Genomic DNA, 24,907 nt, shown 5'->3' with positions numbered 1-24,907 from the left:
CAATCACTTTTCTTGCGGAGGCATCCATGACTGCCCACCCACCACAGGATGCAGTACATACCCTGTTGGCGCACCTGAATCAGCACTGGAAAACTGGATAGGATTGGGCCCTTGTCTTTCATTAATGTCAACAACTGCTGTTGGCTACTAGTAGCAAGTTCTACTGGATGCTTGTTTCAATTGTGAAGAATGTTTTCCTTGATGGGGATAGAGTGTATATTTGAATTTTACAGATACTTGTTGTTATACTGCTTTTCAACAAAAAGTAGTTCACAAAGCTGTTCACATAGCTAAGTAAAAAGTAGTGGTTCCTTGTCCTCAGAGGGCTCACAATCTGCAAAAAGATGCAGAGGAGACAACAGCAACAGCCACTGGAAAAGACATCATGCTGGAGTGCACAGTTGACCTTTCCTTGCTAAATGTAAGAGAGTACTACTTTTAAAAGGAGCCTCATTGTTGTAGTGTGTAAGTTTTCCTAAGATTAATAGCCATTGTGCTTCAGGGATATTCACTTTTAAACATACCACAGAAGGACTTTTTTTTTTAAATAACTCTAACCACAATGACACGTTAAATGTTTTCTACTTGCAGCTGGTTTTAAGAGGCCTGTGGTGATATTTGGCCCCATTGCAGATGTAGCGATGGAGAAGTTGTGCAATGACTTGCCTGAGCTGTATCAAGCTGCCAGTAAGTCATTTGTTGCTCTTTTCTTAATGGAATCCGTCCTTATTTGATGGTCTTCTGAAAAGTCATTAAACAAATGACAAACATGTTTTACTTTTTCAGAAACGGAACCTAAAGATGCAGGTTCAGAAAAACCCACGGGTGTTGTTCGTTTAAATACTGTGAGACAAATTATTGAGCAGGTAAATATACACATTTTCCCTCTTCTGTTTGCTTTCCATAATAACAAAAGTAAATTATGTGGATGTTGGTGGGTTTTCCCCCCCATAATCTCAGTGTTACCTTGCTTTTAACAGGATAAGCATGCTTTGTTGGATGTTACTCCTAAGGCTGTGGATCTATTAAACTACACCCAGTGGTTCCCAATTGTCGTCTTCTTCAACCCAGATAGCAGACAGGGTGTGAAAACCATAAGGCAAAGGCTAATTCCCACATCTAACAAGAGCTCACGGAAGCTTTATGATCAAGCAAATAAACTGAAGAAGACTTCTATGCATCTTTTTACAGGTAGGGGAGAATATGCTACATAACATCTATATAAGAACATAAGAACAGCCCTGCTGGATCAGGCCATGGCCCATCTAGTCCAGCTTCCTGTATCTCACAGTGGCCCACCAGATGTCTCAGGGAGCACACAAGACAACAAGAGATCTGCATCCTGGTGCCCTCCCCTGCATCTGGCATTCTGACATAGCCCATTTCTAAAATCAGGAGGTTGCTCATACACATCATGGTTTGTAACCCGTGATGGATTTAGCTGTAGAATGAATTGAAATTTCCACTGAATGGGTGCTCTGCTTTTAAATATTGGTATCCTATTCTAGGAGGGCTGAGAACTAGAGGGGACCCTAACATTGTGTTATCAAAGTTACTTCTGATGATCTGAATGTGACTGACATATCTTATTGCATGGGACAATTATTTTGCAAAAGACAACTTTATTTTTTTAAACCCCGGCAGCTACCATCAATCTAAATTCAGCCAATGATGGCTGGTATGGCAGTCTCAAAGACACTATTGAGCAACAGCAGAATGAAGCAGTGTGGGTTTCAGAAGGAAAGGTATGTGGTCAAACATTTTGTTTTTGCACGTGGAATGATATGCTGTCCAAGCTCAAAGTGAACAGGGGTTTCCTGTGTACAAGGGGATTTTCCATTATACGCGTGGAAGTTTTGCACTCAAAGTATAGAAGCTCCTGAGTTTTATTCAGCAGCTGTCATGGATAATTCATTAGATACTGGAAAAATTTGGTGACATCTTTGCCGTGTCTTTCATCATATATCAATCACATTGTTACAAGTAGTGGTTCATGCAACCACTTGAAATAAACCTATTTTCATAGGACCCACTTTGTCCAATGGTTTCTCCTAGCTCTGTTTCTTACTGTGTTTTCTTATGTTATATGATGTGAGAACTGATGACATGAAAAGCATAACTTCTTCTCAAAATCCTTTTTGTAGTTGGAAGGAATGGATGATGATATTGAAGATCGCATGTCATACTTAACTGCGATGGGTGCTGATTATCTGAGCTGTGACAGCCGACTGATCAGTGACATGGAAGATACAGATGGAGAAGGTGGAGCATATACAGACAACGAGCTTGATGAACCAATCAATGAGCCAAGAATCTCTTCCATCAGTCGATCTTCTGAACCTGTGCAACATGAGGAGGTGAGAGAGCCAGAATAAAACAGCCCCCCCCCTTCTCTCAAAACATTGCCACAAACACCAAAGTGATGTAGTCATTGGATTAGGTTTGGGAATGCCCACTCAGCCATGAAGTTCATTGGCTGACCTTAGTCCAGTCATCTCTTTCGTACAAGGTTGTTGTAAGGATAAAATGAGTGAGTTGAGGAAACCATGTATGTCACCTTGAACTCCTTGGAGGAAGAGCAGGAAAAAACCTGCTGTGAACACATTTATGCTGTAAACATTAACAGAAAATATCCATTCAAGTGATGCTTGCAGGTGGTGGAACTCAAATTTAGCATGACTTTAAGACATTGATGCACAGTGTTTATACTAGATTTAGCATTGGGTAGCCTGTGTCTTAGGGTGGGGCTGTTGCACAGAAGAAGGTATGTTTCCCTGCTCCCACTTTACCTGCTACAAAATCATGATTGTGGATCATGATTCATTACATTACATTACAATTCAGACTGTAATGTCCACGGAGAGAATCAATCATGGATTCTACTTGTTGTGGACCATATTTTTTTTTAGAATTAGAAGTTTTAGAATCAAAGAGAGCAATTATTTAAAATTGCTTTGATCCAGAAAGATGGCAAACAAGGAAATTTCATCCATACATATTGTCACCTCAGAATCATCCTAATTCATGCAGTTGTAGGATACACAAGCCCTGAAGGTACAGACTACCAGAATTAATATGCCAAAAGACAAGTGAGGTGGCAATTAAAGGGGAACAGATGAACTTGAACCTCAGTAGCCCTAGTGAATCATTATGACTAAATTCCAAAACAGAAGACTTGTATAGGCATACTTTACCTTTTGTTAGCATTGGCAGAGGTGTAAGTATGCCTCAAACAAGTCAAGAACTGCATGAACATGTGTATAATGAGCTACTATTACTTGTCATAGAGTTTAAGGAAATCCAGTCCTGAACCAAGAAGTCAAATGAGAAGAGCTGGTAGCAGGGATGTTCTGAGAGATCCCAGCCCACCTCCAGCTTTCAAGCCTGAGCCTCCTAAGGTAAATTGAGAGGAAAAGGAGAACTCTTCTAACTGGAAGTAGTTGTTTCATCAGCAATGTTGGTGATAAATGTTACTGAACAAATATTTCTTGCCTACCCTCTTCACCTTCTGCCTTTCAGTAGTCCTTGCTCTGTTCTTGGTTTCAAACTTTCGTCTTAAGAGGTTCAGCTAGGACTTCAGCACCTATTTTTTCTTGGCTCAGAATAGTAGGCTTTTCCATTTCTGATGACTTGTTCCAAATTTGAGGGTGCAACACTTACCGGAGAGTAAGCCCCATTGAACTCAATAGGACGTACTTTTGAATAGACTTGCATAGGATTGTGCTGGGAAGCGGTTACTTGCATGGAATATACAAACATGTCTACTTTTTTTTTTTACATTTACAGGGTAAATTACAAAACAAAGATGACCCATATGATATCCCTAAGAACTATGAACCCAGGACAAACAGCCCCAATGCTGCTAGTAGTGAAACTTATGGTATGCCAGTGAAACCAGCTCCTCCCCCTATAGCCGTTAAACCTACTTTTGGGCGTCCTATATTGAAATCTCAGCCAGCCATTCCACCAACAGAAGTGGAGGAGAAAGCAGAGGAAGTGGTACATGAAGAAGAGAACACACCAAAGTCTGTGCTGGGGAAAGTTAAAATATTTGAGAAAATGGATCACAAAGCAAGGCTTCAAAGGATGCAAGAGCTACAAGAAGCACAAAATGCTCGGGTATGAAGAGAACTCTGTAATGTACATTTGTTTTGATACAAGAAGGAAATGATGTCATCACAGAAATAAACAAAAAGCTAGTAAAACTGAATAAAAACAGATCTTCTAGCACACATCGAAAGTAAAGTAGCTCATCGTGTTAATTGTTCCCAACAAAAACTTGTAATTTTAATAGTACTCTGTTGCCACTCTAATAGCTTTGTTCTCTGTTTCTTTTATGCTTTTGAGTATTGCATAGTCTGTACTTTAGTGGCTTGTGTCAGCTGAGATGTGTTGCAGTATACAAAACAGGTTTCAAGCAGCCATCCATTTGTAGTTTGAGAAAACCTAACTGTTCTGGTGTACTTTTTTCTTTTTCTTTTACAGGTGGAAATAGCTCAGAGGCACCCAGATATTTATGCTGTCCCAATCAAAAGCCAGAAACCGGAGCAGAACTGGGTCCAGCCTGGAAGGTAAATGAATGTATTTGTATATGGTCTTGTTTTAAGTTTTTGCGTCTGTAAGTAAAGCGTCTTACACTTATTTAATGTGGAAATTAAGAATTCAGTTGGATCTGTCATTTTATCCACCAGAGAGTTGGTGAGATGTACTTGTATATCAAGATAACAGTTGATATAGTTTTTCTGTACCTGATTTCTTAGTCTTGCTGTCACATTATCTGATGCCAGTTATTTGCCTCCCCAATCACTCTGAGTACCCTAGTCTCATATCCAGACCCCTGTGCTGGCTTTCCAGTTTCCTTCTGTACTTGGAGCACTCTTACATTTGAAGTTATCCATCGCCTTGTCCCTTGTTTCTCATTGTATCCCTACCCATGACATCCAGTTCAACCACACTCAACTGAAAGAAGGGTCACCAACTTCCTTGAATAGTGCTGCTCATGTCCCTTGCTGCCCCTTATGCATGGAATTGACTTTCTAAAGATGGACAGTGCTACCGTTCTCTTTTCCTTCTGATCCCTCTGTATGGCTCTTGGCAGTAAGAAGTTTCTAGGCATGGCTGTTTGTGTGGGGAACACAACTTTGGGGAAGATGCTTCTTAGCAGCGCTTTTATGGGAATACTTGAGTTTGACACAACATTAAGTCATGCCAGGTTGAAGACATTTTTCTGATTAGACTGCTTGAGAGCTTCTCATTCTGAGTAGCATCTGCATCAAAGTTTACTTATTGTGTTCTGATGTGTTAGTTTCAGACCTCCAGAACCTGCTAGACCTTACCTAGATAAACAAGGAAGCTATGGCAGTGATGGAGAGGAAGAAGACTACCGCCGGCAGCTTTCTGACCAATCTAAACGTGGATACTATGGACAATCTAGATACAGGGATACTGAATTATAAGTGTATTGACATACAGAACCATTGTTCTGAAACATGCTTGTACAGCCAAAATGAAGCCCTGCTTAGCTTCAAATGGCCTATGCCTCTTTGAAGTTACCAATGAACTTGACATATCAACACACTGGAATGGCAGGATTTGACTTCATGTAAGTGTTGGAGAAGGAATCACTGTTGCCTGAATGTTGTTGCCTATTTTACAAAAAGGACCGAAAATCCATTTTAAGAGTTTGTATTAAATCCTGGAATCTCTGAATTTTTAACATTCATGTTTCCTCATTAAAATTGCCTTTTAACTTTTGTGACATGATGGAAGCCTGATGATAAGCACAGCACGTTAGTGCAAGAAAAACAAAACAAGTGCCTTCTAACGAAAAGTGTCTTTTATTGTTCTCTGACATCTGATGCTTGTGCAAAGCCATAATGTTTCTGTTGCCTAACTTTTGTATGTTTCATGGCTACCCTTTGCCCTTGGATGTTGTTTTTCTACATTAAATAGATCTGTATACAATTTTTCGTAAATGACTGTACATATGCAAAGTTTACTTTGTAATCTAGTCACTACAAGACTGGGAAGCATCAGGATTGAGAAAATTATGTAGAAATGAGATTATTTGTGTCTTAAATCTTTACCCAAATCATGAAATAATAAAGGGATATACTCTACAAACAAAGAATTAGCATCCTATTTTTATATTGCAACCAAAATGCTTTTAATAATGCCTAAAATATTTAAGAGTTCTATTTTTTTGATATCAGTACTTGAATGGAATGTAGTTTATTTTGTGTTTGAATTTCTGCTTCTGGTCTACAATTCACAAAGCTGATTGTTTTTCCCTTTGCAGTTTATGAACTCTCCAAAGGAATATATTTGGGAGAATGCTGCAGAAGAATGTTAGGAAATTAACAATAGACCTGAATGAGTGCCATGGTCCACATGTACTAGAAATACAAGATAAGTCAAGGTGATGCATAGCAGGGCCTAGAAAATGGCCTATCTGATGTACTTCTACTCTGAAAGTAAATGGGTCCAATCCTGGAGCCACCTGTAAAATCCATGCATTATCACTCCAGACAGCCAAATGTCAAGACAGTATCAAAATGTAAGAGATGGCAATTTGTATATGCTTTCAGTATCCATGAACCGTAGCTGAACTGCTTCATATGGTTCCTGCAGCTGGCAGAGGAGTGGAGAATCGCCACAGGGTGGCAGAGAGCCATCAATGAGTTCAGTGTGTGAAAGACAGGGTAGAGATGATTTGCCAGAGGGAGGCTAGTTTTTCAGCATCATTCCCATGACAACTGAATATAAACTCTGGCTTTTGGAGCAGCTTTGAATGTTTTAAAGAAATAGGAGAGGAAGTACAGGTGTGTTGCACTTCTTCTTATGCCTGCTTGTTGTCGTTGTGTCCGACTCTTTGTGACCCTATGGACCACAGCATGCCAGACCCCCCTGTCTACCATTAACTTCTGGAGTTTGTCCAAACTTATGCCTGCAGTAACATTCAAAAAGAAATTTGTTGGACGGTGGTGGAACTGTGATAGCATTTCCATTTGGAGCTTGTACGTTCTCACAAATTTCCTTTCTAAATATTACCCCAAGAACTCATTGAAACTCATTTGTGCATCCAATCCTGCTGCTTTTTAGGAAAAATTTGAAATTCAGGAAGGCATAAATTAGGGTTATGATATCCAGGAGTCAGTCTAGGCTTCTACAAGCAATAAGAAGCATTTTTCCCCCATTTGTCTTCAAGGATGAATAAAACAAACGTGAAATCTACATTGAAAGGTAGTAGTGATGGCTACTACTGCCAGTAGTGACGGCTGGCAGTGGTGGAGGTAACAGCAGCAACAACAGCCAACCTGGGAGGAAGCCCACTTCTTTTGGGCTAGAGGGGTGTCAAACATAAGGCCCAGGGGCCGGATGCGGCCCGTAGAAGCTTTTTATCCGGCCCTCATGCTCTCAGCTGCTGAGCAATGCTGAGGTGTTACTGCTGTAAGGGCAGCCCACTTGAAAATTGGGCTCTCTTATATCTTGAAATAGGATCAGGATTTGTGTATTCTGTTTTGTAATTTGAAGCGAATGAGTTCAAGTGAGAAAAAGTGCTTATTTTTGGTTATGAACTGTTTAATGACATCACTTCCTGCTTAATGATATCACTTCTAGCCCTCAGCAGGTATCATGAATGCTGTTTGGCCCTTGGTATGAAACGAGTTTGACACCCCTGGGCTAGACCATCTTTTGGTCATGGGGGAATAATAATAATATTATTATTATTGTTGTTATTATTATTATTAACAGTATTTATATACCGCTTTTCAACTAAAAGTTCACAAAGCGGTTTACAGAGAAAAATCAAATAACTAAATGGCTCCCTGTCCCAGAAGGGCTCACAATCTAAAAAGATGCAAAAGAATACCAGCAGACAGCCACCAGAACAGACACTGCTGGGGTGGGATTACGATCACTCCTTTGCTACGATCACGACTTGCTAGAGTTTAGACTGCAAGTGCTGGGAACTGATTTAGATAGTTCACTCTTGGAATTTTATGGGATCTCGATGGATTCCTAATGGATTTGGGGGATTTTCCTGCTGCTCTGATCAACCTCTGGAATGAAGAAATGGCCAGGGCAGTAGATGAGTCTGCTCCCGAGCGACCTCTGCCTCATTGTACAGCCATACTGTCTCCCTGCTTTTCCAGGGAACTGCAGGTAATGAAATGACTGGGCAGATATTGTGAGCAACAGTGGAGAAAGACTCATAAGAAACATGAATTAGAGCCTATTTAGGGGTGTAGTCTGTGGCAATGCTGGCAATGAAGAAGATAGCTCAGTGGTCTGCTGGGATCAATTTGCTAAACACTTCTCAGATAAAATTGCTTGCATCCATTATGACTTGGACTCCATATTTACCCTGTCCAGTGGACGTTTCCCTCTGTGTCTGTTGGTCCCATGATTATGGATTCTTTTTGCCTGGTGCAGTCCATCGTAGTGATGAGGGTGAGGTGGTCTGACTGTTGGACTGCTTCTCCTCTGTCTGCTGATTCACTTCCAGGCACAATTCAAGTGCTGATTTTGACCTAAAATCATTCTTCCATATGAGACAGCCTACTGGCTGAGGTCATCTGAGCAGTCCTTCTACAGGTGTTACCAGCCTCTGAGGCCTGGCTGGGGGCAATGAGAGAAAGGGCCTCCTCACAGTGGCATTGCAATTGTGGTGCAACTGTGGGACTCCCTAGTTAAGAACTGAACACTTTCTATTAGCCTTCTGGTGGCGGCTTCTTACTTCTAATATTCTTACTCCTTAGTTATTAATTAATATTACTTCTACTGCTTTTTAGTTCTTTGCTTTATGATTGTTCATTGCTCATGGTTGTTTTATTGATTTGTGTTATTATATTGATTGTATTCATTGTTTTTAATGTTTTATTGAAGTTGTAAATCACCCTTGTTCCTTTTAGTAAGGAGAATGGCGGGACATAAATATTTTAGAATAAATACATAAAATGTGAAGCTCAGAGTACTCTCCATTAACCTCACCCACTTCTACTCAGCATCTCTTAGTAGCTTGCTTGGAAGATTGGGTGGCCACAAACCAGTGGCATAACTACCCACAGTGGCACCTGGGGCTGTGACTCTCCACATAACCCCCTGGAAGTACATGACCCAAAAGTTACTTCCGGGTTATGGCACTCGCTTTTCACTTTTTCATAACAAAAGCGGTTAGTCTCTCAGAGCAGCTCACAACTGGTCCAAGTGCCTGGGAGGAGGGCTGCAGGAGAAGATACTGTAGCAGTGAGGGTCTTCACCGCTGCAGTACCTTCTCCTGCACCTCCCCCCCCCACAACATGGGAAGGGAGACATGGTGGGCAGGCAGGCTGTAGCTCTGCCTCAGGAGCTGCCATCGGGTGTGGACTGATACCCCCTCAAGGCATGGAACCCAGAGCAATGTATCCCCCTGTATCCCCCTTAGCTATGCCACTGCCACAGATAATCATGTACCATGTTCTACAGGGAACATAGGGATTGTGCGGCCATTTTTTTGTTTCCTTACCATACAGATAAAGCAGCTTGGAGGTATAGCTCAGTATATTATTATTATTAACAGTATACAGTATTCTTGGAAAATTATTATTTTCAAATCCCTATCCAAACCCCAACCCCTATCCAACCCAATCCCTATCCAAACCCCAAATGAAAAAAATTATTATTATTATTATTAACAGTATACAGTATTCTTGGAAGATATATAAGGAGATGTACCACATGCCTGACTTTGTGCACTACAGTGACTTCTGTTTTCAAAGGATATTGGAGGAGCTTCTTTTAGAAAGAAAAGAGCACCGGCTGATCAGGCCCTGGCTTCTTGCATTGTCCTGAGATGGCTTCAGTGCCTAAGTGGCTTTAGCCTCTAATGTTCATTAATTTAGATTTCAGACCTGGGTATGAATTCTGCAGTCCTTCAGGGTGAAAGGGACCAAGTTTTGTATTTTAACATTGCTGTCTGGTGCAGAAAACTAAAGGAGAGGGTTTTTTTGTTTGTTTTTGCACTTGTTTTGGAAGAATGAGGTCCACGTAGTTCCAAATAAGTGGTTTTTTAAAAAAATTCTGTTGCTAGGGATTTTAAAGCCACAACCACAGAATAAATTATGCACATTGTCTTTGCTAAGGTTGGAAGCTGTCTTCTGTGTTAAAATCCTTGAGCTGCTGCTCTGATTGATCCTGGGTTTTCTAATTACAAAAAAAAAAAAATTATAGTGCAAGTGACTCTACATTTAGTGATCTGAGCAACACCACATCTGTTCTAGGGATGTATATAATTTGCACAAAGGTTTTAGGTGCACCTAGTGTGGCAGGGACATGCTCAGCAGTATAGGTATCAATAAGCAGTTGCATCCATGAGTAGGAAGGTGCATCTTTCTTCTGCCAATCCCAGTCTGTGGTTGTAGGAATTTTTTCCATGTGAAGCACCAAACATGCCAGATATATGCAAATTACTGGATATACTCCTCCCCATTATTGAGTGGAATCTGAATACTGTATTCCTACTGTATCTTTACTTATTTAAAAAAAAATTAGATTCCATCATACCCTGTTAAAAACTAGCTCAAATGCAAGTAGAACGATGCACTGGTTGTCTCTTCCAACCAGTGCATATTTAGGGCCAAATCCTATCCGGTTTTCCAATGGCATGTGGCCAGCTCTGATAGGGATTTGAAAATTCAGCGGGGAGCAGCCTTTCGGCTAAGATCAAGTATAGTTACTCAATAATAAGTCCTATCCTGCTCAATGTATCTTACACCCGCTGAGTAAATATGTGTAGGAGTCACATTAAATGTTCAGTCATTGCTCCATTTAGAAAGGATCCAAATGTCTTTCAAAGAGCGGCACCTGTTGCAAATAAAATACTATACATAGTATTTTATTTCTGGAGAAGTGCAATTAATGTTCAGTGTTAAAAAGGAAATGCTACCAGGTCTTCTTTCCTTGCAGCAATGTCCTGCCATTTTGCAAATATAGTTAAGGCTGCATTCCCTTTTCCAGTTCTAGGGCCTTAGGGCCCAATCCTATCCAACTTTTCAGCACGGATGAAGCTATGCCAGTGGGATGCACACTTGCATCCTGCAGTGGGAGGGCAGTTACAGAGGCCTCATCAGGGTAAAGGAACTTTTGTTCCATGGGCTCTAGAAAGTTGGATAGGATTGGGCCCTCAGAGCCCAATCCTATGTATGTTCTACTTAGCAGTAAACCGTTATAGTCAGTGGTGCTTACTTCCAGGTGAATGGGGATAGGATTGGGCCCTTGGCCCTTAAGCCCAATCCTATGCATGTCTACTCAGAAGGAAGCCCTACTATAGTCAATGGGGCTTACTCCCAGGTAAGTGCGGCTAGGATTGCAGCCTCAACTGGCCAATGGTTGGCAAACCAACCCGTTTCGCGGGGCCAAATGAGATGGGAGACTCTTCCTTCAGTTCGCAGTTCGGGGACACTGTGTTACTAGCGCGGAAACAATCCACAGCGTGCCCACTCCTTCCTCTGGAAAGACTTGGAAGGCTGCCTGCTGCACGAAAGACGATCGCCGGCCCGGCCCGGCCCGCCTCGCCTCTCGGGAGGAGTTATTTTAAAACTTCAGGCTCCCTCTGGGGTGATAACAGGAGGGACACCAGACTGTGCAGCTACCCGCGCGCGTAAAGGCGAGGCGGCTGCACTTGCTGCAACAGGTCTCGAGCTGCTCGGAGAGGGGGACTGGCGGGCGGGCCGGCGGGCTGGGGAGGAGCTCTGCGCGTCCACCGGGACTGAGGGCTCTTCCCGGCGGCTGAATGGATGCGAACGTGTTGGGGAAAGAAGGGCTGGGCTGGGGCTGGGGTTAGCGGGGATCTGGAGAAGGAAGGGCCCCCGTGGAGAGCTTGCAGAGGAGGAGGAGCGGGAGGGAGGCGCGGCCCTACCCCAGTCCTAGGCAGGTCTCTGGGGAAGGAAGGAGAGTCCCACTGCGCTCCTCTGCCCACTCCGCGTGCACCGAGGGGGGGCCGCTGAGCAGCCGGCTGAACGCGGCGCCGAGACAGACGCACCGGCTCAGCCCGTGAGTGCGTCAGGCGCGGGCAGAAGGATGGGCAGGGCGCATTCGGTGCCGGGGCGGGGGGAGGCATGGGGCAGAGAACTGGCGGCCGGGGGTGGCTGGCGGTAGAGCAGCGACAGGGCTGGGCGCTTCGCGGGGAGGGCAGGCGAAGGGTGGCCAGGAGTCGGGAGTGAGTGGCGGGGAGCGTGGGAGGGCTTGGCAGCGGGGGAAGTTGCTGAGGAGCCCCGGGGGCTGCCGAGAGGCTCGGGGGAGGGCAGGGCGCGGTCTCGCGGGTGGGGTGGGGTTTGTGGCCGGGAGACCCACAGGAAGGGCGGCGCGGCGACCTTTCCAGGGCGCAGAGTGCGGACCGGGGAAGGCAGGAAGGAGGGCTTGGCAGCCAGCCCGGGCAGGAGGGGCAGCGCAGGGCTCCCTCCCCCTCCGCGGCCGCCGCCTGTGGAGCTCCCCGGGCAGGCAGGCAGGCAGAGTTTCGCTCGCTCCTCTCCCCTGCCGTGCAGCGCTTCTCCTCTTCCCCGCCCCCATGTCTCTGCCGGTGGTGCTGCCGGGCTCCTGCTGCCCCATGGCCGGGCTGTCGGTGGTGCCCGAGGCGGTCAGACCTTGCTCAGCCGCTGCCGCTGCTGCCGCCGCCCGGGACCCGCCGCTGCCCCTGCCTCCCCCTCCTCTCCGGCCCCGGTGGTCCCGCTCCGGCTTGCAGCAGCCCCGGTCTCGCCCGGCCGCGCTCTCCCCCGGGGCCTCCCGCCGAGCCGGGGCCTCTGGCACGGCGGGGCCGAGGCTGCTGCCGGCCAGACCGCTGCTCTCCTTGGGGCTGCTGCAGCTGATTCTGGGGTGCTGCATGGTCGCCTTGAGCTTCGGGGCGCTCTCGCTCAGCGGCTCCGCGCAGGTGAAGAACTCCTGTCCGTTCTGGGCGGGCTCCTCGGTAAGTGGCTCCGGAAAGGCCCGGCCCTTGCTGGGCTCTTCCCTTCCCTTCCAGTGCGTCCTCCGGACCCCTTCAGGACGGCTCGCCTTAGTCGCCAACCATCGCCCTACTCCTGCTGTACTCTTGAACGCCTCTTCATGCACAGGGTGCTCTCCAGCCACATGACCATCCGCTGAGGATGAACGTGGCTCTTCCCATTCCACTGATGGAGCAGGGTGACCAGATGTTCTCTTTTCCCAGGGCATGTCCTCTTCTTCACCCCCTGCCCTGGAAAAGAATTTAAATGCCCTCCTTTTCCCTGTGAGCAGGTGGCGCTTAACCTTCTTATAACTTATATGTAATAAATTACAGGTGTGCACCACTTAACATTCTCCAATCCATGTTGTTAAGCGATTAGGTTATTAAGTGAATGTTCGATCCATGCTTGCCTTTGTTGTGTAAACAAATACCCTGCCAGACGCTGGCTGCACAGGCTACTGGAGATAGATTGCCTCTTCTTTGCATCAAGAACCTTTGTTGTGTAAACAGACACTCTGCTGCAGGCTATGGGAGATGAGATTGCCTCATTAAGAGCATCTTTATTGTGCCCGTTGTTAAGAGAACAGTTGTTAAGCGGTGCACACCTGTATTTGTAATACTGCATAGTTTTAAATTTAATAATAATTAGTATAGTATTTCAATTAACCACATGAAATCAATATACAAGTTTATTTTGTCATGTCCTACATTTTTGGATGTCCTACATTTTGGGGTGCCTCATCTTCTTTGGCAGTTATGACATCTGGTCACCCTGTGATGGAGGATTGAGGTAACTGTGACCTGCCCATGGCTGCAGCTGGTTTGGGGCTAGAAGTGGTGAGGAGGAAAAAGAGCAATCTAGAGAGCAAGTTTTCAGGTTTCAAGATCTAATTCTCTGATGTTTATCTCATGGAGGAATACTTTTTGAGATGCCCAGAAATTATGATGATAATATACAAACTTAAATTGATTGATGATAATTATATTAATCAATGATATTATATTCTGAATTGATTGATGTTTATATTTTGTAAAAAGAGTATTCCTTTTAGCAGAAGGTGGTTTTGAAAATCACTTCCAAGATAAAGGAGCGAGGTGGCGCTAAGTTAAGATGGAATAGCCTTGGAATCTGCTTACGTGGGAATACAGTAGTTCAGCAGGGCTTACTCCCTTGTATGTTTAGGATTGCTGCATAACAGCTCAGTCCTATCCATGTTTACTTGTAAGTCTGACTGAGTGTAATAGAGCTGCATAGCTGCAAGATAGTCCGCATAGGGCTGCAGCCTAAAAAACTTGTATGACTGTGCAGGAGTGTTTGGCACCAGCCTGTTGTGACACGTTATGGTTCCTTTCATTCCACAAACTGGCCTTTTGTACAGTAACATGAAAAGGTGTCAAGGCTTTCTATTGCCATATAGACTGTGGCATTGCTTGCCTGCAGATGCCTGATGTAAAAGTAACCCTTCTTGATTTCAGTGGCAGTTGCTTTTGATTGCAACCATAGTAGGCTGCCTACATGCCTTATCTGTGACTCCCTGACTCATAGAGTTAAAAAAAAAATTAACACTCAAATGGTAGCTATTCAGAGTGCTAATTGGTTAACTTTCAGTGTTGCAGAAAAATTATTGAAATCTCACTATTTTTCCAAGTTATACTTTATTTAAAGGTATAATTAACGATCACAATACTACATCAGGTGATTATGGAGAACCTGACTGTTAGCTAGAGAATGTATCATTTGAACCACCTCCCCTCCTGATGTGATTAAAAAAATTTACCAGGAGGAACCGCTCGGCTGGGTGTGCCAAATGAGTGCACATGTTGTTAATTGCATGGGGCTAGTTTGGATTGTAAAGCATCATCTAAATCGGCCCACAGAAGGATATGAACCATAAGTGTCTTTCATCCCAATATACTTGATGGCTTGAATGCATCTAGGGAAAGTTAGTTATGTCTAAGCACACTGTTGAAATTAATTGAGACAAATTGTGACTAATTTTAAACTCCATTAATTTCAGTGGGGTTTGGGAATCTTCAGGATACAACTTAGTGTTAGAAATACTGTAATTTTTGTTGATTTCAGTTAATACTTCCAGTTACGGGCTCTGAGAATTACTTGTCTAAGAGACAGAGGTGACTGCTTATTTCTATAATGCTAACAGTGAGTAAAGGGCAAGATTCCTCGAGAATCTTGTATTCACTAAAGGCAAGGGTCAGGTGACTTTAATGCTTTTTAAAAAAAGAAAATCATCTTGGAAGCTCACTATGAAATGCAATTAATTACACAAGGTTTTGGCCACAATTCTTTTTTTTATTATTATTGGAAGAAGTTATTCTTTTAACAACCTTGCAAAACATAACTACCAGTTGTAGTCATAACTGGAGGCACAAGCCAACATCTTGAGATACATTCTTGTTTTTGTGGTGTTCCTATGGAAGATGTAGATTTTTTTTTTTTTTTGTAGAGGTTAGTAGCAATAGGGAAGGAGAAGACAAGCTTCAGAATCCTGTGGTCAGCTTTCTGTTGTCTTCCCCTCCGAACAGATGATTCACATTATCACTGATGTGGGTATTGTTTTCCACAGCTTCTAGTGAGACAATCCACTGCAGATCAGGGCCCATCTAATGGAGAAGGACCCATCTGGATACAGTTATTTGTTTTAATGCTATTTGCTGCTTGAGGTCTGTAATTTTGAGTAGATCACTTAACCATTTTCTGTTCCAACTCCCGTAAAACAAAATGTAAATGTGTTTTTCAGGAGATGTTTTGACAGTTATTCTTTGTATCATGGAAAATGAAATCTCTTTACTTCAAACACCCTTCCATGCTTTAGTGATTAGTCATGAAAGTGCAGGGTTGTTTCCATATGCACACCTACACATTTGAATGCTTTTGATTAGAGCTTTGAGCAGCTCTCAGATAAGAAAAATCCATTTTCCACAGTTTGTGTTACTGTAGTTCATAACTATGTAGTTCATCTTTGGCTCCACTACTAAATGCTAGTTCTTTCACTGAAAACTTTTTTTGGTGTTTTAGAACAGCCATTTTCAACCACTGTGCCATGGCACACTGGTGTGCTGCAGATGGTTTACAGGTGTGCCGTAGGAGTTTGGGGGATGATGATTTGTTAGTAGGGCCACTGGGGGATGCAAACCCTTGACAGTGCGGTGTGCCTTATCAGTTGTCAAAAAACTGATGATGTGCCTTGACAATTTTAGCGCCTTCTCAGTGTACCATGAGATGGAAAAAGGTTGAAAATTGCTGTTTTAGAAGTTTTGAATAGTAATAAAGGGAAAAAGAATAAAGTGCTGTAGATTGTTAAAGGCATAAAAGATTTTACATCATAAACTATTTTTGAAAGCAGAAGAGTTGGTTGTGTTTATATTTTGAAATTGATTGGTAATTAGCTATAGTTAGGGCACAAGCCTAACCAGGTCTACTCAGAAGTAAGTCAATGTTCAATGAGGTTTACTCTCAGGAAAGTGTGGTTAGGATTGCAGCCTGAGAAAAGTTAGCAACACAATTCTGTACTTGTTTCCTTGGAAGTAAGACACATTCTATTCCATGAATCTTATTCCCAAGTTAGTGTGTATAGCAGGGTTGGCCGAACCACAGCTTGCAAGCCACAGGCAGCTCTTCGACATTATGACACAAGAGTCATAATGTGTGACTCTTAGAAATATGTTGGCTGAGCTCATTTTGGCATCACAGTTAATATAAAAGAGAAATAAGAAATGTTCAAGCTTGATAATTATTTTCCGGGTATAAAGTGAGAGTCCGCTGGATTAAAACCCAAGTTTAATGTTCATGGTGAATAAATATGTTTAAGAATTTAAATGCTTTGTAAATATTGTGGTTCTCAAACATCTGAAGATTATTGCATATAGCTCTTAAGCAAGTTTGGCCACCCCGGTTGGTGTATAGGGTTGTAGCCCTAGCCTTACCTGGGAGTAACCACCTAGAACTCAGTGTGACTTACTTCTGTAGGATTGCACTAATTTCAGTGGGATTTCAGTGCAACTGATTTTCTCAATATGGGGAAAAGAGTTGCAGTTGGCCCACATTTTATGTAAGGGTTTCCTTCTAAGGTCAGCATGTAAAGCACAAATCATGTATATTCAAAGCTCTCCTAAATCAAACATATGCTATCTCTTTAGGAACTAAAATTACAGTACAGATGGGGCCTCTGTATCTGCGGATTTGCTCCACTGCAAAAACCAAACTCCCATCTCTCCCTCCCCCCCCCAGGCCTCCCAGTCCAGAACATCATTCTGGTCATGTCTGGGACATTTTCTGAGCCTTAGAGAGGCTGTGCGCAACTGCATGCGGCCTCTCCAAGACTCAGAGTGGTGCCTGGAGCATTTTTTTGACAACTGCCAGTTTTACTAGAAGTCATGAAAAAAATGCTCTGGACACTATTTTGGGCCTCGGAGAAGCTGTATGCAGCATCTCTTGAGGTTCAGGGCAGCTTCTGATGCGACTGGAGCCAGGCTTCAGTCACGTTTGGAGCAACAGTGGGCTTCAAAAACTGAAGATTTCTTTATTGGCTGTTTTCGGTATCTTTGGTGAGGTCAGGAATGGAACCCCCACGGATAAAAAGGCTTCACCTGTAGAAGAAAGACACAGGAACTGAGACAACTGGGGGAATCACAACTTCATTGTCTCATTTCAGACTCACTCTCTTGGGCACGGACATAGTCAGTAGCTGGCAGAATCGCTTACACTATTTAAACTGTTGCTTTAATATGTCTGGGGGGGAAGCATGTACTGGTGGAGCCTATTTATCCGCATTCGTTTTGTTCCTTGTGACTCTGTGCTATTAACAAAAAACATGTTGTGCTAAATTCCATAGACTTACACAAATATGCTACAACCTGACACTTCCATATGGAAGGAAACTAAGGCAGCTGTTATCAATCCTCAGCCCTCCCGTTTCCAGCTGTCCCAATTCTTTCACAGGTGGGATGCTGAGCTTTTAAGAGTCCAGTCCTATGCGTTTCTACTCAGAAGTAAGCCCCACTGTAGTCAATGGGGCTTACTCCCAGGAAAGTGTGGATAGGATTGTAGCCTAAATCTCATGCTTTGCTTGCTGGGAAGGCTTGCTTGTTGGACTGTTTTGTTTCCGCAGGCAGGAGCACCTGCACCATTGGGGGGGGGGGGAATTGGGCAAACACTCGAAAAAATCATTGGGCAAACAATCAAAAAAATAAATAGTTTGCACCTGTATACTTGAATCTGTGCAGGTCCATTGTGTGTAAAATGTGACATGACTGTTATTTGAAAACCATTACATAAACAATTGTCAAATGATATGGGACTGTCATATGATTATTTTATTGAAAGCTGGTTTACACCTGCTGCTTCTCTGTATAGTAGATAATTAAAATGTTAGATAACAGAAATAAAATTAAAGGTATTCCTGAACTAAACGCAATCCTAAGCGTGTCTCCTCAGACATCATCCTGGGTGAGTGTGTGGAGGATGCAGCCTAAGACATACTTGTTTAAATAAGTGAAGAAATTACTTATTCCAGTTATGTTTTATATTGGTATTATACAGTATTTTTATCTTTCTGCTCCATCAGAAATAATTATATGCTACAGAAATGTATACACAGTGAAGTAATCTAGTTTTCACTTCCACAAGTTGTTGGGTTTTACTTGTTTGTTATTTCAGAAACTAGAGTATGAGTAGTCTTCTCCCCACCCTTATTCAGTTTTTGAAGCAGAATTCTAAGATGTTTGGTTTTGTATCTATATTGTTCAGCATGCTTCAGCATGCAAAATTCAAATTTACTGAAATCTTCTGAAGTGATTTTATCCTGTAATATGGATGGTGTGTTTCCTCTTAAGTTTGTGGGCAAAGTTAATTGCTGCTGCACAGTGATTGAGAGTCATGATCTTGGATATCTCATGTATGACCCACTGAAATTAGTAAGGCTTGCAGTGCAATCCTATGCATGTCTACTCAGAAGTAAGTTCCATCAAGTTCAGTGGGAATTAATCTCAGGATAAGTGCATATAGGATCACATGGCAGTGGAGCTTGCGCAAGACAAGTTCCTGGTGAATTACTACCTCTTGAATATGAAGAAGCTATCTGAAAATATTTTGATATCTAGTACATTAAATTATGTAGTAATGTAATGAAAGTGTAATCGTTATAAGTTGTTTCCATAAAAATGTTTAGGCATTTTACTTTTGTCCCTTTGTTAGGAGGAGTAAATTCCTGTGTTATCCTCTTGAAAAATGAAACTTATTGATTTATTCCTCATAAAGTTTGACGATGCATGTGCTTAATCACTTGAAGAGGAAAATAATGGTAAAAAAAATTGGGTTTTGGGAGCAAAGCAGGCTAGTTGGCATTTCATGATCAGCAGCAAGTCTGGTTTTCTATATGCTTCTAGTAGTTTTTAAATGTGTGACTTTTCCCTGAAGGCAAAGGGGACTACTTGTTACCCACTGCACCCTTCCCTCTTGTGTACCTTGCTCTGCATATAAGACTCACTCTTCAGCAGCCCTCTCTGTTGTGAAAAGTTGTGCACATTCATTTTGGGACAATGACTGCATCATGGCCAAATAATGATTGATCTGAGACAGTAGATGTAGAACGATTATACTTTAATCAGCAGACTTTTGTCAGTACCCTTCTTAGAACATTATTTGTATGCTGAAAATAAAAATAATTATGATGTTTCATTTCTTTGTCATGGTTTGGTTTATTGTTGCAGGTCATTTTATCAGGAATTATAGGATTAACAACATGGAAGAGACCAATGATACTTTTGGTATGTGATGAACATAACATTTGGTAAAGCATGTCACAAGACTTTCTTGATATAATAGTGGCATTGTTAAAATACCCAGTTTGCTTACTTCCTAAAAATAAGACAGATTCACATGGAGGTATATTTTTCCTGTTTGTTCATGCTACTGATATTGGCAGAAATGACTGTAGCATTGTTCCTTGAGATATAGTATAATTAAAAGTACAGATTTGCTTATTTTGGTTACAGCTAATCAGTTAATTGGACTACTGTTTGTACAAACATATGATTGCTTGGCCCAACTAAATTACTGATTAACAGCCCAAACCTATCCTTCCTGGCACCTGGAAGAACGGTGGCACCAAAATGGCAACTGTTGTATCCTGCGGGTGCGGATGCTGGGAAGCCACTGGAGATCTCCTTGGGGGGGAGGGGCTTTCGTCTCCTTCTCCTGCAATGGAGCTTCTCATTCCCTTCCCCCCAAAGCCCCAGGCTCCACAGTGGGGCTTCTCACATCTGTGCCAGCTATTTTGCATCAGCTTTTCAATCCGACACCGAGGTTAGGATCCGGTGGTGGTGTGTTACTTTATTTATTTAAAAAACTTATATCCCACCTTTCCTATGCTGGAGCAAATGCCCAAGGTGGCTTACAAACTTCCAAGAATGAAATTTACAATACAGTAGAACCTCTTTAAGTTGACCACCCAAGGGACTGGAGGAATTGGTCAACATAGGGAGGTGGTCAACATACAGGGGGAGGGAAAAGGCATTTAAATATTATCATGTTTAGCTCCCAGGACAACAAATGCAAGGCCAAGTGATTATTTAGATTGGATTTTTTAAAATTTTTATTGTAAATATCAATGAGAATTGATCCTCTTGTGATGCTTACTATTTATATCATCTATATCAAGAGACAGAGAATAAACAGCCCACAATCAGTGTTTAAAAAAAACCCTGAAAATTCATAAGCTTAAAAAAAATTGTAAGTTTTAAAAAAATACTTAGTTTCATAGCAGACAGGCAAACCAATGCTATCCCTTGCCAGCCCATAACCTGTAGCATGTTATATAACCACAACAGCTAAAAAAACACACTTTTTTACTTAGGCTGCCTGGCCTCAACTGGGTCTCCTCAGATTCACTAAATGCCAGAAGGTGTCTGATACAGTCCCTCCCTAAAAGCTGTTGAGAAAACTCCACAGTCAGGGAATAAGAGGACAGGTCCTCTCATGGATTGAGAACTGGTTGAGGACCAGGAAACAGAGAGTGGGTGTCAATGGGCAATTGACAAAAAAAGTGGAGAGAGGTGGAAAGTGGAGTGCCTCAAGGATCTGTCCTGGGACAGATGCCTTTCAACATCTTCATAAATGACCTGGAAACAGGGATAAGCAGGGAGGTGGACAAATTTGTGGATGACAGTAAACTTTTCTGAGTGGTGAAGACCAGAAGGGATTTTGAAGTGCTCCAGAAGGATCTCTCCAAACCGGGAGAATAGGCAGCAAAATAGCAGTTGTGTTTCAATATAAGTGTAAAGTAATGCACTGGTGATGGAACCAAAGTAAAAGGACAATGGCTTCACTATGCACAAGCAGTATCGTGTTCAGTGGGCAACTTCTGTGCAATGGTTGGAAGTGGTAAAGATACAACTTACGGAGGTGGTCAATATAGAGAGATTGGTCTCCCATAGTGTATATGCAGTGTCTGTCCATACTGTGAAAATTAGGTCAACTTAAGGAGGTGGTCATTATAGAAAGGTGGTCAACTTTGGAGGTTCTACTGTGTATATAAAAATAAAATAATAAAAATGATAAACCATTGGAGTTTGACTATTTAGACCAGAATGAAGCAGCAGAACAGAAATTAAAAAATAAAGGCACAGAGGACAGACACCAACCCATCACCCAAACACCATATGAAAAAAATATTTTGAATCCTTGCCAGAAATCAATGGGGGAGGCAGTAGTTTTTAATTCCATAATTGAATTCATATTTGAATTGAATTCCATAATTGAATTCATTACATGGAAGTCCATAATTATGGCACCACTACAGAGAAGACTTGCTCTCAAGCTGCTGTCCTTCTGACATGGGACAAAGATGGTACTTGGAGGAGAGCCCCCTCAGATGACATAAAAGGGCAGGCTGGAGTGTATAGAAAAATATGTTCCTTCAGATAACCTGGACCCAAATGGTGGAGGACTTTAAAGGTCAATTATCAGCATCTTGAATTGGGCCTGGAAACAAATGGGCAGCCATTGTAGTTGCTGAAGCAGCGGTCCAACAGAAACAAGCCACCAGCTCGAGTAACCACCCACGCTGTCACATTCTGCACTAATTGCAGTTTCTAAACTGTCTTCAAGGGCAGCTCCATGTAGAGTCCCACTTGTGTTATCATCCATCTTTTCTAGTTTTGATAGCAGTGTAGGAGGTAAGATGTAATTTCAGTCCTTTAAAATGTGCCTGTGCCCTTGCTGAAATAGGGAATTATTTTGCTAGATTGTAATATTTGCACTGTAAAAAACCTTTAGCACCTTTCTCCTGTTACAGCATGATTTTTTTAGATGCAGCATCCTCAAATTTCTTAACATTTAATGCATTGAGATTATTTTGAAGTAAAAATCAAGAAGTTGCAATTGCTATTAAAAACTTGCTACAGTTATGAACTTGTTGCTATTATGGTCCTTCATAGGCAATAGAAAACTGCAGGAATATCTGCAAAGTGGCATGTCCTTTGGTATATAAATACTCTAGTGCAGCATATAAAATGTAAGACAAAGAAGACAAAGACCATGTTCAGAATAAACAGGGTAGGATTTTTTGATAGAATGCTATATTTCATAATATCTTGTGTTTTTATTTTGTTCCAGGTTAATCTTTTTGTTTTGCTTTCTGTTATCTGTGTTCTCTTGAACCTGGCTGGATTTATCCTTGGATGCCAAGGTGCTCAGTTTGTGTCCAGTGTACCTAGATGTGATCTGGTGAGGAGACATTTTACCTGATTACCTCTGAAGTACAACAGAAGGCAGTACTTACAATTTAAAATCTTACTAATGGCAGAAGGCTTGGAATTACAGTACTGGTTGCATAGCCAATGTACAAAGCGAAATATGCCCACCTCATAGTATCTGATTTAAGAAATTTACTATCCTGCCATTTTGACCCCTGCAAATAGCAGTGCAGCTTACAAAAGAAATTATAGTAGCAGTATCATCAAAAACTAAACAGATTAATTCATGATCTTTTGATCCCTCTTCATTCAGATCCCATGCCTGTACTCGGATCTTCCATTAGCCTTTGACTTACCCACTTAGCTCCACAACTGAAATGAAACATATGGGCAGAACTAGGAGAACTGCAACTTCTGAGCAGAACTAGAACTGCATTCCCAAGTTTTTTTTTACTCTCCCCCTACATGTAATATTTTTTGCTTTGTGTGTGATAACATGATGTGTGATTTTGAGCCGCTTATCTATGGTGGGACTGCAGAAATGGACACCACTGTAACACCACAATGTGGGTTCAGTGATTCTGCATGTTAAAAGGGAGACAACTAATCATGGTAATGCTGTTTTCAGTGGCACCCCACTGAAACTAAACTGAAACTAAATTTGTAACATTTAACTCTGCTTCAGATAACTTTGTTTACTCATGTTAATCTTGGTTAGTCTTGGTTTTCTCTTTTCTTTTTTCTGTTGTTACCTATGTGTCTTCTTTTTCCTATGTTGTCTCCCCATTGCCAATATTTACACTGTAAGCTCCTTGGGGCAGGGATCCCCACTTTTCTGTTTTGCTTATGAAACTCTGTAAAGTGGATGGTGTTGTATAAATAAGTGCACCAGTAAAATATTACTCTGCATATACAGTAATTGGAAACCTGCTTTTTTTTAACACTTGGCTTTGTATAATCATCTGCCATGTGTACAGGACTAATAGCAAACACAGGTGGTTGGCTGCCTTTCAGTTTGGAAGCAAGACATGACTAACCAAAAATACAGTGGCCGCTGTATTGAAAGAGTCACTAGGTACTCAGAAATACATGATTTTATAAGTTAACCTCAAAACTGCCCTGCGAGTTCCAGAACCATATGCAATGTTTAGGTCATATGGATGTGAAACTACTTTAATTTTCCTCATTGTCTGCTTAGGGGAGAGCAAAAGCAGAAGTGTGTTTGCTGCTATATTTTGTTTATGAGAAGGGAAACACCAATCACAGCTATGCTAAAATCCTGGGTTTCTCCATTGTTGCCTCTGGCTGACTTCCACTTTTGTCCAGGGAGATAGTTAAAGAAACCAGAAGTCATGAAGTCTGGGTGAGTCATCAGCTAAGTCTGTGGTAGTGAGTAGTTAGACACAGAATGGTGAAAGTATCTGTTGCAAGAAAAAAAGGGGGGGAATGGGAGACAAGGGGAAAACAAGAATTGATGTATTTCAATTCCAAAAGCTTAGAGTAAGGGTCTAACTACACCTGATGTTTAAAGCCTTACTTCTCCTGATAGACTTACTGCACAACTTTATATCTTTATTCAGAAGTAAGTTTCTCTGTGTTCAGTGGGGCTTACTTTTAGGTGAGTAAGGGCGCAATCCTAACCAACTTTCTTTGCCCTTCCAGGTAAGGGCAATGTAGTTTTGAGGTAAGGGAACAAATATTCCCTTACCTTGAGGAGGCCTCCATGACTGCCCCCAACTGCAGGATGCAGGACACGCTCCATTGGCACAGCTATGCCTGTACTGGAAATTTGTTTAGGATTTGGTCTTAGTGTAAGATTGTAGCCTTACTTTGTCTTTATTCAGTGGCAGTCAGGTTGGGGCCCTCTGTAGATGGGTAAAGGCTTTATCCTGCCACCATGTTTCTAATCTGGCTTCTATTTACCTGGGTCGTTTCTAACGCTTTCTAACTTCCCCAGTATGGTCTTGATATGCGGTTTGGGGTCCTGATCTAACTGCTATTGGCTTAAAAGTAAAGAAGCCAGTCGGCTGCTAATACTTTAAATGTCACATATAGTTTAGCTCTTAACCTTGGAGGTAGGGGATTTGGGTTGGTGGGGAATGCATGCTATGATGTTAGGAACTCTCGTCCCTGCACACTATACAGTAATGTTTCAGGAGGAAGGAAGCGGGCAAAAGACACCTTTTCAGGGCTACTGTAATTTCTCCCCCCCCCCCCCAACACACATGTTTT

The 24,907-nt window shown here is 42.3% G+C and overlaps 2 protein-coding genes across 7 annotated transcripts in view; both read left to right on the top strand.

Annotated features, from left to right (window-relative positions):
* Window positions 1–6,130, top strand: part of TJP2 (tight junction protein 2) — an 83,308-nt gene extending 77,178 nt beyond the window's left edge. For 4 of the 5 annotated variants that reach the window (XM_066613967.1, XM_066613965.1, XM_066613963.1 and 1 more), the window contains 9 exons: window positions 592–687; window positions 787–866; window positions 981–1,191; window positions 1,645–1,745; window positions 2,145–2,357; window positions 3,288–3,398; window positions 3,787–4,119; window positions 4,486–4,571; window positions 5,306–6,130. In XM_066613967.1, coding sequence (XP_066470064.1) covers window positions 592–687; window positions 787–866; window positions 981–1,191; window positions 1,645–1,745; window positions 2,145–2,357; window positions 3,288–3,398; window positions 3,787–4,119; window positions 4,486–4,571; window positions 5,306–5,456 — 1,382 coding nt within the window. In that variant the 3' untranslated portion in view covers window positions 5,457–6,130. The remainder of the gene's footprint in view (window positions 1–591; window positions 688–786; window positions 867–980; window positions 1,192–1,644; window positions 1,746–2,144; window positions 2,358–3,287; window positions 3,399–3,786; window positions 4,120–4,485; window positions 4,572–5,305) is intronic. The other variant, XM_066613966.1, reaches the window with a different exon arrangement.
* A 5,709-nt stretch (window positions 6,131–11,839) lies between these two features.
* Window positions 11,840–24,907, top strand: part of ENTREP1 (endosomal transmembrane epsin interactor 1) — a 39,124-nt gene continuing 26,056 nt past the window's right edge. Inside the window, exons 1-3 of one of the 2 annotated variants that reach the window (XM_066616319.1) lie at window positions 11,840–12,033; window positions 19,691–19,747; window positions 22,596–22,706. In XM_066616319.1, the coding sequence (XP_066472416.1) occupies window positions 19,736–19,747; window positions 22,596–22,706 (123 nt within the window). In that variant the 5' untranslated portion in view covers window positions 11,840–12,033; window positions 19,691–19,735. Of the gene's footprint in view, window positions 12,034–12,364; window positions 12,944–19,690; window positions 19,748–22,595; window positions 22,707–24,907 lie in introns of those variants that run through there. The other variant, XM_066616318.1, reaches the window with a different exon arrangement.

Source organism: Tiliqua scincoides, chromosome 2, assembly GCF_035046505.1.
Source record: "Tiliqua scincoides isolate rTilSci1 chromosome 2, rTilSci1.hap2, whole genome shotgun sequence".
In the NCBI taxonomy this organism is placed as follows: Eukaryota; Metazoa; Chordata; class Lepidosauria; order Squamata; family Scincidae; genus Tiliqua; species Tiliqua scincoides.
This window is presented reverse-complemented; position numbering and strand designations above follow the sequence as displayed.